The 14,075-nt window shown below is 38.2% G+C and overlaps 1 protein-coding gene across 7 annotated transcripts in view; it reads left to right on the top strand.

Annotated features, from left to right (window-relative positions):
• Positions 1–14,075, top strand: part of SNTG1 (syntrophin gamma 1) — an 870,442-nt gene that overhangs the window by 466,376 nt on the left and 389,991 nt on the right. For all 7 annotated transcript variants that reach the window (XM_055286457.2, XM_063643316.1, XM_063643313.1 and 4 more), the window contains one exon: positions 12,858–12,911. In XM_055286457.2, coding sequence (XP_055142432.1) covers positions 12,885–12,911 — 27 coding nt within the window. In that variant the 5' untranslated portion in view covers positions 12,858–12,884. The remainder of the gene's footprint in view (positions 1–12,857; positions 12,912–14,075) is intronic.

Genomic DNA, 14,075 nt, shown 5'->3' with positions numbered 1-14,075 from the left:
GATGTAAAATTAACCATTATTAATTAATCTTATGTTAGGTGATAAGGGAGTAAAGAAGGGAAGAAAACAAAGATATTTGACATATATTATACATATGTGTATACACACGTATAAATATGTTTGTAAGTGTACATGCACATATAGTCAAGTTTATAACAAAATGAGAAAGAAATAATAATTACAGTCCTCCTTTTTGCAGCTGATCATGTGGTGGTAGTTGGTAGTAATAACTGACTTTTTCCACTACCCATTCCTTATTCCCTGTGTCCTCAGCAAACACCTTAGCTGGTCATAGTTTTTTATCTGGTAAGGTAACCCAAATCTTCATTCCTGAAATGTCTGGGCCATTAATAGTCCCTGCCTGAATGGGGTTATTGCAGTTTTCCATTGGCATGAATCACAAACATGGTAAGACACACCTAAGGAATCTCCTGTACCTACTCTTCCTGACCTCCAAGCTGGAGCAGCCCAATTTCCCTTTGGAAGTCAGTATCAATCACCCCAGTCAGAGGAGTAACTCATTTCTTTGCATATTGATTCAGAGGCAATGGAGTCCAAAGTGGCTGGGAGTATCTCAACTTCCAGTTCGATGAAATCATTGTTGGATCTCCTAATAGAAACATTCTTCATTGTGGAATGAAGACCTCTAAAACAGAAGAGAATAAGGTCGCAGGTACAGGAAACAAAAGTTTTGCTAGTAAATAGGGAGTAATACTGAGAGGCACTACCCTCATTTCCTAAACTCATGAATTCTGGTAATGGGAGAAACAGCACCATATATTGAGCATAGACAGCTTCCTGGAGAACCTTGACTCAACCCTGCAAGAAAATGCCACCCGGCTGATGCCATAACTGAGTTTTCAAAAGGCCATTGCACTGTTCTATCAAGCCAACTTCAAGATGGTGGGGAAACGGTAAGACCAGTCCAGTGAAATTTATGAGCATGGACTCACCGCTTCACTTCATTTGCTGTGAGGTGAGTGTCTTGATCAGAAGAAATGGTGTATGGAATATGATGACAGTGAATAAGGCATTCTGTAAATCCACAAATGGCAGTTTTAGCAAGAACATTGTGTATAGGGAAGGCAAATTCACATCCAAAATAAATGTCTATTTTAGTAAGCACAACATGCTGACCTTTCCATGATGTAAGTGCGGCCCAATACAATAAACCTGCCATCAGGTACCTGGCTTATCACTCTGGGGAATGATGCCATACTGGGCTCAGTGTTGGTCTATGCTGCTGACAAATTGGGCACTCAGCAGTGGCTGTAACCATGTTGGCCTTGGTGAGTGGAAGTCCATGTTGCACCTGCATATTGTGCAGAACCATCTCTAACCCAAGTCAACTTTTCTCTTCCTCCAGTGAATTGTGGTTAGGAAACTCCCCATGAGACCATAGGTGTGGGCTAAGAGGGAGAAGGTAATGGAGCAAGAATGGAATCCGTAGATATTTGAAGTTCTTTCTCATGTAAAATATTTGTGCCTTAGGGTCTGCTTGAGCCTGATCACTTCCATTTGATGATGTGCACCCCTAATTTTATGGCTTGGTCTATTGGATGATACCCAGTTCATGATAAGCATCTCAGGTGACTTGGTGTCCCATGGTTAAACATTCTGTATCTACTAATGGCCAATAGCAGAACAAGAGCTGTCTCTTAAAAGGGAGTTGTTATCCAGAGAAGAAAGCAGGGATTAACAGCCAAATTCTGAGGACTTGTCCTGTGATTCACCTACAGGGACATGCCAAAGGCTCTAAACAGAATCCCTATCTGCCACTGCCACTTCACATGACAGATGTTCTGCGTCATATGTTCCAAGTGGTAGAGCGGCTTGCACAGCAGCTTGGACCTGATGCAGAATCTTCTCCTGTTCTGGATCCCACTTGAAATCAGCAGCTTTTTAAGTCACTTCTCTAAAGAGGCCATAGTAGCCCACCCAAATGAGGAATATGTTGCCTCCAAAACTCAAATAGGCCCCCTAGGCATTGTCCCTCTTTTCTGGTCACAGGCGAGGCCAACTGCAACAACCTATTCTTTGCCTTAGAAGGGTATCTCAACTGACATCACACCACTGGACCCCAAGAAACTTCGCTGAGGTAGAAGGTCCTTGAATTTTTGTCAGATTTATTTCCCACTTTCTGACACAAATGTCTTGTTAATAAGCCTCAGAATAGTTCCTAATTCTCACTTACTAGATCCAATTAACTTAATGTCATCACTGTAATGAGCCAGTGTGGAATCTTGTGGAAAGGGGAAGTGATTCAAACTCCTTGTGAGCTGTTGACATAGGGCTGAAGATTGATACACCTCTGAGGTAGGACAGTGAGGGTATATTGCTGTCCTGGCCAGCTGAAAGCAAACTGCTTCTAATAGGCCTTATGGACAGGAATGGAGAAAAAAAGATTTGGCAGGTCAATAGCTGCATACCAGGTACCAGAGGATATGTTCATTTGCTCAAGCAATAAAACCACATCTGCTACAGAGCTTCAATTAGAGTCGCCACCTGGCTAAGCTTGTGGTAATCCATTGTCAGTCTCCAAAATCCATCTGTCTTCTGCATAGGCCAAATAGGTCAGTTGAATTGGGATATGGTAGGAATCACTTCTCCTGAACCTTTCAAGTCCTCGATGATAGTAATAAAGTCTGCAGTCTCTCTAGGAAAGTGGTATTGCTTTTGGTTTGCTATTTTACTTGGTACAGGTAGTTCTAATGGCATCCATTTGGCCTTTCCCATAGCAACAGCTCTCACTCCACATGTCAGAAAAACAATGTGGGGATTCTGCTAGTTACTGAGCATGTCTATTCTAATTACACATTCAGAACCAGGGGAAAAACATACAACGTGTTCACAGACTACCCTGGCCTTACCCTGAGTTGGACTTGAGCTAAAACTCCACTGGTTACTTCCACAGCCCCTCTTCTGATTGGTGGACCACAGTGGTGTTTTGCATCTTCAGGAATTAGTGTCATTTCAGAACAGTGTCTGGTAGTTGCTGAAAGGTATGATTTTTCCGTTTCTTTAATTCATATTTAATTCACATTTATTTACCCTGGTAAAAGATTATGCAATTCTCTGGGGAAGGCTGGGAGCAAGATTAACAACATAAACCTGTGGTAGGGTATCAGCGTCCTTTATGTGGCCCGACTTCCCTTCTGTATTAGTTCATTTGTGTTGCTATAAAAGAATACCACAAGCAGGCTAATTTATAAAGAAAAGGGGCTTATTTTGACTCATGGTTATGCAGGCTGTGCAAGAAGCATGACACCAGAGTCTACATCTGCTGAGGTCCCAGGAAGCTTTTAGTCATAGCAGATGGAAGGGGAGCCACCATGTCATATGGTGAGAGAGGAAGCAAGACAGAAAGAAGGGAGGTTCCAGACTCTTTTAAACAGCCAGGTCCGGCATGAACTTATTACTACAGGGAGGACACCAAGGCATTCATGAGTGATCTGCCTCCATGACATAAACACTCTCCACCGGGCCCACCTTCCACACTAGGGATCCCATTTCGACATGAGATTTGGAGTGGACGAACATTCAAACCTTCATGCAAGGGGCTCTGGTTCTACAAACCATTTCAATTCTGGGAACTGAGTGAGAGTCTATGACTGTATTCTGGTGATTCATACTAGACTTTTCACTCAACCTAGAACTTATTTGATTGTACTGATCAAATAAAAATTTTGTAGGCTTCCTGTCTATTTTGCTTCTAGGGACACATGATCAACTTGCCAACACCATAGGCCTCTCTGAGTTAAGCTACTCTGATTACTGCCTTGGCCCTGATTTCCATTCTCATAACCATGGCCTCTTTGTTTTTGCCACTTGGGCCCTGTCATCCCAGGATCCAATTATTGCCATTGCATGTAAGGATTCCAGTTCAGTGGCAATAGTTCCTATGGTAATTTCTGCCCTACAGAGAAGAGTGCCTGAAGAGCTCTTTAACAGAGCCACCACACAAATTTATTCCTCAGAGTGAAGTCGAAAGATGCATTCTCTGGGCCCTCCCAGGGCGAGTGAGGGGCTCTTGTATGATAAATCCACTCTAACACTCCAGTACTCTTAAGTCATCTGTTACCTTCCTCTGCAGTGTACCAAGGTGATCCTGGCATTTTAATGTAATATTATAAGTCATTTTTTTTGGTCCATGTTTAAACCCAAATCAACTAAACAAACTGTCAGAACCCTTTCCAACACCCCAAATCTACATCCAGAATTTATGCTTAGTGGGGCAATATCAATCAATTTGACCTAGTCCAAATTTATGCGCCTTCCAACATTATCCAACATCATGAATATCCTTCCACACGTAGTCCCCAGAAGTCTGTCTGTATAAATTGAAAAAATATACAATGATTTTGGAGTGGAACACACCTTTAATGGGTTAAACTTTTTATCTCATCTTTTTTCACCTGTTGCCACTTGAGTCTACTTATACCTATAAAAGAAAAGAGGGTTGGTGGGGTTGGATCCTCAGGAGAATCAGCATTGTCTTTAGGACAACCACCTCAGTGAAGGCCATCACCCTACCACCAAAGAAGACTCAGCAGAACTTAGGGGTTCACCGAGCCCAGCTTCATCACAGACTTCATATATGTCTTTGTTCCAATATTCAGGGTCCTGTTTTTCCCAATCAATGTCTGTGTTTAACAGAAGAAACTTTGCTAAGCTGGGGTTTAATTTGTAATGTAATTCAGCGACTAGCAGGATGAGACTCTGGGTTTAGTGTTCAGAAATCTCAGGCTTGTGGCTATAGGAGATAAGGGCATAATCTAAGACAGGCATATGAGTTTTCAGGTCATATATGCAAGGCATAGGCTAGAAATTTGAAATCCTAAGCTCACCCTTTTTCTCTCTACTTTCTCTAGTATAGTTAAGAGCAAACAGCCAATCTTATTGCACTCATTATTTGACAGAACTGTCCCAATTATCCAATACTTGGTCACTGAGAACCTTGCCTTATCAATACTTGAGAGTTAGTATTCAGTGGTGATATTGTGTGTATCTCTATTGCCTCTTTGTGCCATGGGCTACCAGTGTTCTTGTTAATACTGGAAATGGAGTCTTTACTGCTTTTAAATCTAATTAGATTACAGAATCAATTCCTGAAACCCCAAAACCAATTCAAAAAACTGATTCTTAGAATTCTGTTCCTTTAAAGCCACTGTTGGTTCCCAAATCTATATCAGTCATGGTTCTACAGAGGAATGGAATCACTGTGTATATGGCTAACATGACTGGGAGTCAGCAAGTCTGAAATCTACATCAGCCCAGCAGGCTGGAAACTCTCATGCAGAAGCTGATGATGCAGTCTGGAGGCAGAATTTCTTCTTCAGAGGAAACTCATGCTTGCTTCTGAGGCTTTTCAACTTATTTGATGAGACTCACCCACATTATTGAGAATAGTCTCCATTATTTAAAGTGAGTTGATTATATGCATCATCTGCAAAGAAACTTCACAGCACCACCTAGATTAGTGTTTGACTAAATGACTGGGCTTTGTAGCAGCTATAGCTCACCACCACAAGTATCAAACACTTATTTGACTCAGGGGTCTTCAATGTGATTGTGGCAGCTCTGTCCTGGGCAGGGATGTAAGGGTAGTTGGGCTGAATCTTGCATTCTGTGGGTCATATAAGAAGTTGGCTCTATGTGTGTCACTTTAAGGCCAGGCCAACAGGGCAGCAGCTTCTTGGGGAAACTGTTCTTGTGCAATTGCAGAAGTGCTAGAGGGCATGGGAAGCATGTGAGGCCTGTAGAGAAACTAGCATATGGTCATTTCTCCCCACCCACAGCTGGAGTAGACATAAGTAATTTTGATAATAAATGCAGTCTATATGAATGACCGTAAAATAAACTATGCTCTAGTGGATAAAGTTGTTTCCCACAGGCCTGTGGGTTAGCATTTCTTACGGCTATACATGTATACTGGGATTGCACAGCTGAGCCCATGAACGGTTGGTTATTGGAAACTAGGTTTCTCACTGTTGGAGACTTATCCAGTGGAAATACTTAATCGATTGTATGACATGTTCAGTTTCTACTAAAAATGAACAATCTATTTCCTTTCACAGCCAATAGTAATAATTTATCAGTGACAACACGGTGACACCTCTCAGCCTATTCTACCACACTTACCGAAACAAGCATTCATCAATCTTGTACAGTAAAAGTTTACTGATAAGCGAAGAAAGAAGACTAGAATAGCACATGTGGTTGGTATTAGAGGTGGAACATCACTAATAACTGTTGTTCAGCATGATATAGATGCAGGCGGTTATATATAGACATGTCTATAGATATGTGCATGCTAACATGGGTTAGTATACACACAGATATTTCTTTGCTCTGTCAGAAGAGAGGGCCTAAAAGAAATGATTGGCTCAATCAATAAATGGTGGAGAACAGCTCTGTCTCCTGTGCAAAGTAATCTCAAATAATTTATGTAGATAGGTCAGCCTCAGGAATGGGAAGCATAACCTCCAATTCCTTAGGTGTGAGCTACTCATAGTAACCTCTCTCCAACCAGTACTGTGTGGAGAGAAGAGAAAAAAAGAACTTTGCAATAGAAAAAGCTGACAAACACTACATCAACAGGATGATAAGTTTAGCAAGCATTCAGAGTGTTAAGTTGTATTGCTCACATGTATCCTTGATTGAATTGGATGAAAATGGCATTTTATAATTTAATCAGCATCATTTATCAGAAAATAACATGAAGTTAAACATTCAATTGTTCTGCTCCCGTGTGTGTGTGTGTGTGTGTGTGTGTGTGTATTATACAATTCTACTCCTAGGTATGAATATGTGTATATATATTGGAACAACTTTGCACTTGTCTACCAGGAGACATGTACAAGAACATTCAGAGCCATGTTGTGTGTAATAGCAAATAATAATCTTTTTAAAATATACATATATAATTTTATTATACTTTAAGTTTTAGGGTACATGTGCACAACGTGCGAGTTCGTTACATATGTATACGTGTGCCATGTTGGTGTACTGCACCCATTAACTCGTCATTTACATTAGGTATATCTCCTAATGCTATCCCTCCCCTCTCTCCGCATCCCACAACAGGTCCCGGTGTGTGATGTTCCCCTTCCTGTGTCCAAGTGTTCTCAGTGTTCAATTCCCACCTATGAGTGAGAACATGTGGTGTTTGGTTTTTTGTCCTTGCAATAGTTTGCTGAGAATGATGCTTTACAGCTTCATCCATGTCCCTACAAAGGACATGAACTCATCCTTTTTTATGGCTGCATAGTTTCCATGGTGTATATGTGCCACATTTTCTTAATCCAGTCTATCATTGTTGGACATTTGGGTTGGTTCCAGGTCTTTGCTATTGTGAATAGTGCTGCAATAAATATACATGTGCATGTGTCTTTATAGCAGCATGATTTATATTCCTTTGGGTATATACCCAGTAATGGGATGGCTGGGTGAAATGGTATTTCTAGTTCTAGATCCCTGAGGAATTGACACACTGTCTTCCACAATGGTTGAACTAGTTCATAGTCCAACCAACAGTGTAAAAATGTTCCTATTTCTCCACATCCTCTCCAGCACCTGTTGATTCCTGACTTAATGATCACCATTCTAACCAGTTCAAGATGATATCTCAATGTGGTTTTAACTTGCATTTCTCTGATGGCCAGTGATGATGAGCATTTTTTCGTGTGTCTTTTGGCTGCATAAATGTCTTCTTTTGAGAAGTGTCTGTTCATATCCTTCGCCCACTTGTTGATGGGGTTGTTTGTTTTTTCTTGTAAAGTTGTTTGAGTTCTTTGTAGGTTCTGGATATTAGCCCTTTGTCAGATGAGTAGATTGCAAAAATGTTCTCCCATTCTGTAGGTTGCCTGTTCACTCTGATGGTAGTTTCTTTTGTTGTGCAGGAGTTCTTTAGTTTAATTAGATGCCATTTGTCAATTTTGGCTTTTGTTGCCATTGCTTTTGGTGTTTTAGACATGAAGTCCTTGCCCATGCCTATGTTCTGAATGGTATTGCCTAGGTTTTCTTCTAGGGTTTTTACAGTTTTAGGGCTCACATTTAAATCTTTAATCCGTCTTGTATTAATTTTTGTATAAGGTGTAAGGAAGGGATCCATTTTCAGCTTTCTACATATGGCTAGCCAGTTTTCCCACCACCATTTATTAAATAGGGAATTGTTTCACCATTTCTTGATTTTTGTCAGGTTTGTCAAAGATCAGATAGTTGTAGATGTGTGGTATTATTATTATTATTATTTTTTAAATTTATTTAAAAACTTTTATTAAGTACTTACTTGGATCTTGCATTATATTAGTAAAACAAACAAACAAAACAAAACAATAATACATAGCAATCCCCCGCCCCTCCCTCTGCCACACATCCTGATGGAGCTTCCACTGTAGCAGGGAAGACAGGTAGTAAATAGTAAAATGACAGGCCCACAGCCAGTATCACACTGAATGGGGCAAAACTGAAAGCCTTTTCTCTAAGATCTGGAACATGACAAGGATACCCACCCCCACCACTGTTATTCAACATGGTACCAGAATTCTTAGCCAGAGCAATCAGACAAGAAAAAGATACAGAGTATCTAAGTTGCAAAGGAAGAAGTTGAATTATCCTTGTTCGCAGATGATCTAATCTTATATTTGGAAAAATCTAAAGACTCCACCAAAAAACTATTAGAACTAATAAATTCAATAAAGTTGCAGGATGCAAAATCAACATACATAATTCAGTACCATTTCTGTGGGGCGACAGTGAACAAACTGAAAAAGAAATGAAAAAGCAGTCCCATGTACAGTAGTCACAAAACTAAATACCTAGGAATTAACCAAAGAAGTGAAAGATCTCTGTAATGAAAACTACAAAACACTGATGAAAGGAATTGAAGAGGACACCAAGAAATGGAAAGCTATTCCATGTTCATTGATTGGAATAGTCAATACCGTTAAAATGTCCACACTACCCAAAGCAATCTACAGTCCCTATGAACACACCAATGACATTCTTCACAGAAATAGAAAAAAAAAATCCTAGAATTTATTTAGAACCGATGTGTGGTATTATTTCTGAGTTCCATTGGTCTGTGTCTCTGTTGTGGTACCAGTACCATGCTGTTTTGGTTACTGTAGCCTTGTAGTATAGTTTGAAGTCAGGTAGCATGATGCCTCCAGCTTTGTTCTTTTGGCTTAGGATTGACTTGGCAATGCGGGCTCTTGTTTGCTTCCATATGAACTTCAAAGTAGTTTTTTCCAATTCTGTGAAGAAAGTCATTGGTAGCTTAATGGGGATGGCCTTGAATCTATAAATTACCTTGGGCAGTATGGCCATTTTCATGATATTGATTCTTCTTAACCATTAAAATGGAATGTCCTTCCATTTGTTTGTGTCCTCTTTTATTTTGTTGAGCAGTGGTTTGTAGTTCTCCTTGAAGAGGTCCTTCACATCCCTTGTAAGTTGGATTCCTAGGTATTTTATTCTGTTTGAAGCAATTGTGGATGGGAGTTCACTCATGATTTGGCTCTCTGTCTGTTATTGGTGTATAAGTATGCTTGTGATTTTTGCACATTGATTTTGTATCCTGAGACTTTGCTGAAGTTGCTTATCAGCTTAAGGAGATTTTGGGCTGAGATGATGGGGTTTTCTAAATATACAATCATGTCATCTGCAAACAGGGACAATTTGACTTCCTCTTTTCCTGATTGAATATCCTTTATTTCTTTCTTCTGCCTGATTGCCCTAGCCAGAACTTCCAACACTATGTTGAATAGGAGTAGTGAGAGAGGGCATCCCTGTCTTGTGCCCGTTTTCAAAGGGAATGCTTCTAGTTTTTGCCCATTCAGTATGATATTGGCTGTGGGTTTGTCATAAATAACTCTTATTGTTTTGAGATATGTCCCATCAATACCTAATGTATTGAGAGTCTTTAGTATGAAGGGCTGTTGAATTTTGTCAAAAGCCTTTTCTGCATTTATTGAGATAATCACGTGGTTTTTGTCTTTGGTTCTGTTTATATGCTGGATTACGTTTACTGATTTGCGTATGTTGAACCAGCCTCTCATCCCACGGATGAAGCCCACTTGATCATGGTAGATAAATTTTTTGATGTGCTGCTGGATTCAGTTTGCCAGTATTTTATTGAGGATTTTTGCATCGATGTTCATTAGGGATATTGGTCTAAAATTCTCTTTTTTTGTTTTGTCTCTGCCAGGCTTTGTTATCAGGATGATGCTGGCCTCATAAAATGAGTTAGGGAGGATTCCCTCTTTTTCTATTGATTGGAATAGTTTTAGAAGGACTGGTACCAGCTCCTCCTTGTACCTCTGGTAGAATTCGGCTGTGAATCCATCTGGTCCTGGATTTTTTTGGTTGGTAGACTATTAATTATTGCCTCAATTTCAGAGCCTGTTATTGGTCTATTCAGTGATTCAACGTCTTCCTGGTTTACTCTTGGGAGGGTGTATGTGTCGGGTAAAATGGCATTTTACTTCTGAGATCTTCCCCCTCCAAAACCCCATAACCACACTATAATAGTTAAAAAGAGCGTCAGAAGAATCCCAATGAAAGAATATCTTACAAATTCCTGACCAGCATGCCTCAACACTGCCAACGTCTTTAAAAATAAGCAAAGTCTGAGAAACAGTCACAGCCAAGAGAAGCCCAAGGAAAAAAGGGGACTAAATGTAATGACATGCTTTGGAAGCAATCCTAGAACTGAAAACAGACAGTAGGAAAAACCAGGAAAACACAGATGAAGTTTAAACTTTAGATAGTACTAATGTATCAATAATGGTTCATTAATTGTAATCAATGTGACATAATAATATAAGATGCTAGCAGTAGAAAAAAAATGGAAGTGGAGAACTGTCAGAAGAAAAAATTACAACAATTGTAGTGAGATGATTGGATTGGCTTTGATTGTGATTTATGAATCATGGCAGCATCTCCTTTAAACATTTAGACAAGGTATTCTGATGAGCTGAGCCCTGGAGATGGGATTTATATGCAGAAAGGACTGAAGAAAGAATAAAAGCCAAAACATTGATTATTCATTACAAAATTACTTTCCTGTTAGGGTTAAAGCAGAGGGGACTTATTTAATGCCAGCTAAAATTGGCCTGTTTGGCTATTTGGCTATTATTCCCTCTCCCAATGTTTTAGAAAAGTCAAATAATCATCTTGCTTTCAGTTTGGTGATGTGAAGCTTTAGCAAGAGTAACTTCATTTTGATATAGTCTAGTAGAACCTAAGGAACTCAATCCAAATAAGTTATCTCCTATACCTTTTATCTAACAGTGTGTAGAAATTCTCTGTGCTTATATATTAATTATTTTTCTGAAAAAACAACTGATATTATCACCTAATGTTTTGATGAAAAAGAATAGATTAGAATTAAAAAAGGAAGATGTGCTAAAAATGGTAGAAGGTATAGACACAGCACATGCTCAAATGTGCCATATTATGAAATAATTAAAATTTTAAAATGTATGCATTAAAATTAAATTCAGCATATAAAACAAATATGAGGTTTTATTTAGATGGTTCAGTATTCTCATGTCTATTTCTCTGGTTGGTTTTTAGTGGCAAGAAATTGATTCCAGACATCTCTTGTTTTTATATAATCAATACATATCAAAATTTTCCTTCTTTTGTAGTAAAAGAATAACTTTACATCACAGTTAGAGACAAGAAGATATTTACAGTTTCTTCAAATAAAACGTTTAAGAGCAATTTTGAAAAATAATTAAGTTAGTAATAAAAATTTCATTAATACTAATGAGTCTCACAGTCCACAAGATTTATCTACGGGAAATATTTAATAGATTATATGATGTGTTTGGTTACTACTGATGATGGCTAATCTCTTTCTTTCAAAGTCAATAGTAATAATCCATCAGTTCAGTGACAGCATGGTGATACCTCCTACTCTGTTTTACCACACTTACCCGATAAAGCATTAATCAATCTTGTATAATTAAAAAAAAATGCCAAAGAAGGATATAATAGTTTACTCTTCCAAAGGCTGAGATGCAGAATAATTTTGAGGAGTACAGAGTCTTCTATGTTGGAATTAATCATTCATCTTACTTTAACATCTCATTTACTTATCCATTGTATTTTGGCTCTGCATTGCTTTGTTTTACAGTGTCTGGGTGTCAACTTTCTGTGACATATCTTAGTTTGGTTAGGTGTATCAAGTAATGAAAACAAAACACTCCAGAATAATTTTACAAAAACATTTATATGCATTTAAATCTACATTCATCATTTAGGTATTATAGTGACCATAGATGAATCTATTTTAGATATTTTATACATTGATTTTTCTTAATATTATTCACTCTGACAAATAGCTTGCTTCCTTACATCATATTGTGAATAAAATTTTAAGTTCCAGAGAGAATTATTCATGCATGTAGCTTTTTAAATTAAAAAGAGAAAGATTAGTCAACCTTTTTTCATGAGATAACCATATGAAAGGCAACCTCCTGAAGTTTCTTTCTCAATTGCAAACTCAGGTTTCACAATGCATGTTGGGAATGAGCGAGAAGAAGTAGATCTGATGATACATGGAGTCTGAATGCCTGCTGGCGGGGTGGAGAGGTGCCTGGAAATGCACACTCTTAATCACACTGAATGATGACAGGATATTTATACTTCCTAAAAGCTGGGGATTAAGACTTTTTTCATCTCTTCATTTTCCTTTCTTCAGTATACCCTGGAGCTCTTGTTCCTTACAGGTGGTTGTAAACACAGTTTTCCCACAAGCTCTGCTTCACGATTTCCTCCACTATATTAGTGTTCTCTCTTACACGCCATGCTGTGCCTAATGGCTTACCATTTCTGTGTCTTTTCAGACGACATCCTTTGTGGTGCCATAGCACATGGATTTCAGAACCGCCTGTGAGGAGGTGAGTACAGAGCTTTCTGCTTTTCAAACAGGGAAAACAGAATATAAGCAGGAAACACTTGGCTCCAATTTATATACGGAAACTCTGCTTTTGGCAGAAAATGGAGAGAGGAGGATGGGCTCTTTTTCCTTCCAGATTATGTTCTCCTTCTGCAAAGAGAGAAAACCTAACTGTGCATGGAAAGCCTTGGACTTTAACTCTTTCTTTAGGAAGACTGGAGCATATTGAATATAATTTGAGTTGCTCCTCTCCACCAACTCTGCACTTTTCAGGTAGTGGAAGTGTTGGAAAGAATTCTTTTCACATAAGTGGTAATAAATTAGAAGATATCTAAGGTTCTTTTCAGCCCTAAAATTCTATGATTTTATGATTCTGATAGTATTTAAGTAATTCAATATTATTTAAGTACTAATACACAGCAGTTTAGATTCTCTGTGGAACTGTCATCACATTTCAGCATGAGTTAAAGTGGCACATTAGTATTTCAAGGATGTTAAAGAGCGTTCAAGTTTACAGTTCAATAGTGCATGGATGTGGGCCCCCAGGGAATATAACTATTCCATCTTAGAAAGAAAAACTATTTTTTTTTTTTTTTTTTTTTACTAAATATGTAACATTCAAAGCATTGTGTTTTCATTCTTCAGGCAAAATACAAATACACAAAGCTTAATAATATTTTATATTTGTTTAAAAAGTTTAAAGCATTTTTTTATTGTATATAAACAACTCAACAAAAACCAACCATAACTGCATTATCTCTGGTAGTGTTAAAATCAAACTAGGGAAAGACTTCAGTTCTTAACCTTGTGAAGACTGTTATTTTAGTGAAATGTCATGTGTTTACAGTTCTTGCATGAATTTGTGGAAAGTAACTCCTTATTTTCTTCTAAGGCAATTGAAAAAATATATATTTAAAAATACCTGTCACAATTGGTACAAAGTTCAGAATGTAATATAAGGTTTTTCAGAAAACTAATAAATTGCTTTTATATTTCTATTCTTATGTTTCTACTTTTAATGCTTTAAGCATGATAACATTTTAAACATCTCTATGCTAATACTCATCAAATTACAAGGCAGTTTTTTGTTTACAAACTTTCTCATGTGCTACACTGAATACTATAAGGTCAGAGTGTGTAAATTATTCATCTTTTTAACTTAGCA

Source organism: Symphalangus syndactylus, chromosome 7 (assembly GCF_028878055.3).
Source record: "Symphalangus syndactylus isolate Jambi chromosome 7, NHGRI_mSymSyn1-v2.1_pri, whole genome shotgun sequence".
Lineage (NCBI taxonomy): Eukaryota > Metazoa > Chordata > Mammalia > Primates > Hylobatidae > Symphalangus > Symphalangus syndactylus.
Note: the sequence above shows the minus strand (reverse complement) of the source record. Positions and strands in the feature narration are given on the sequence as shown.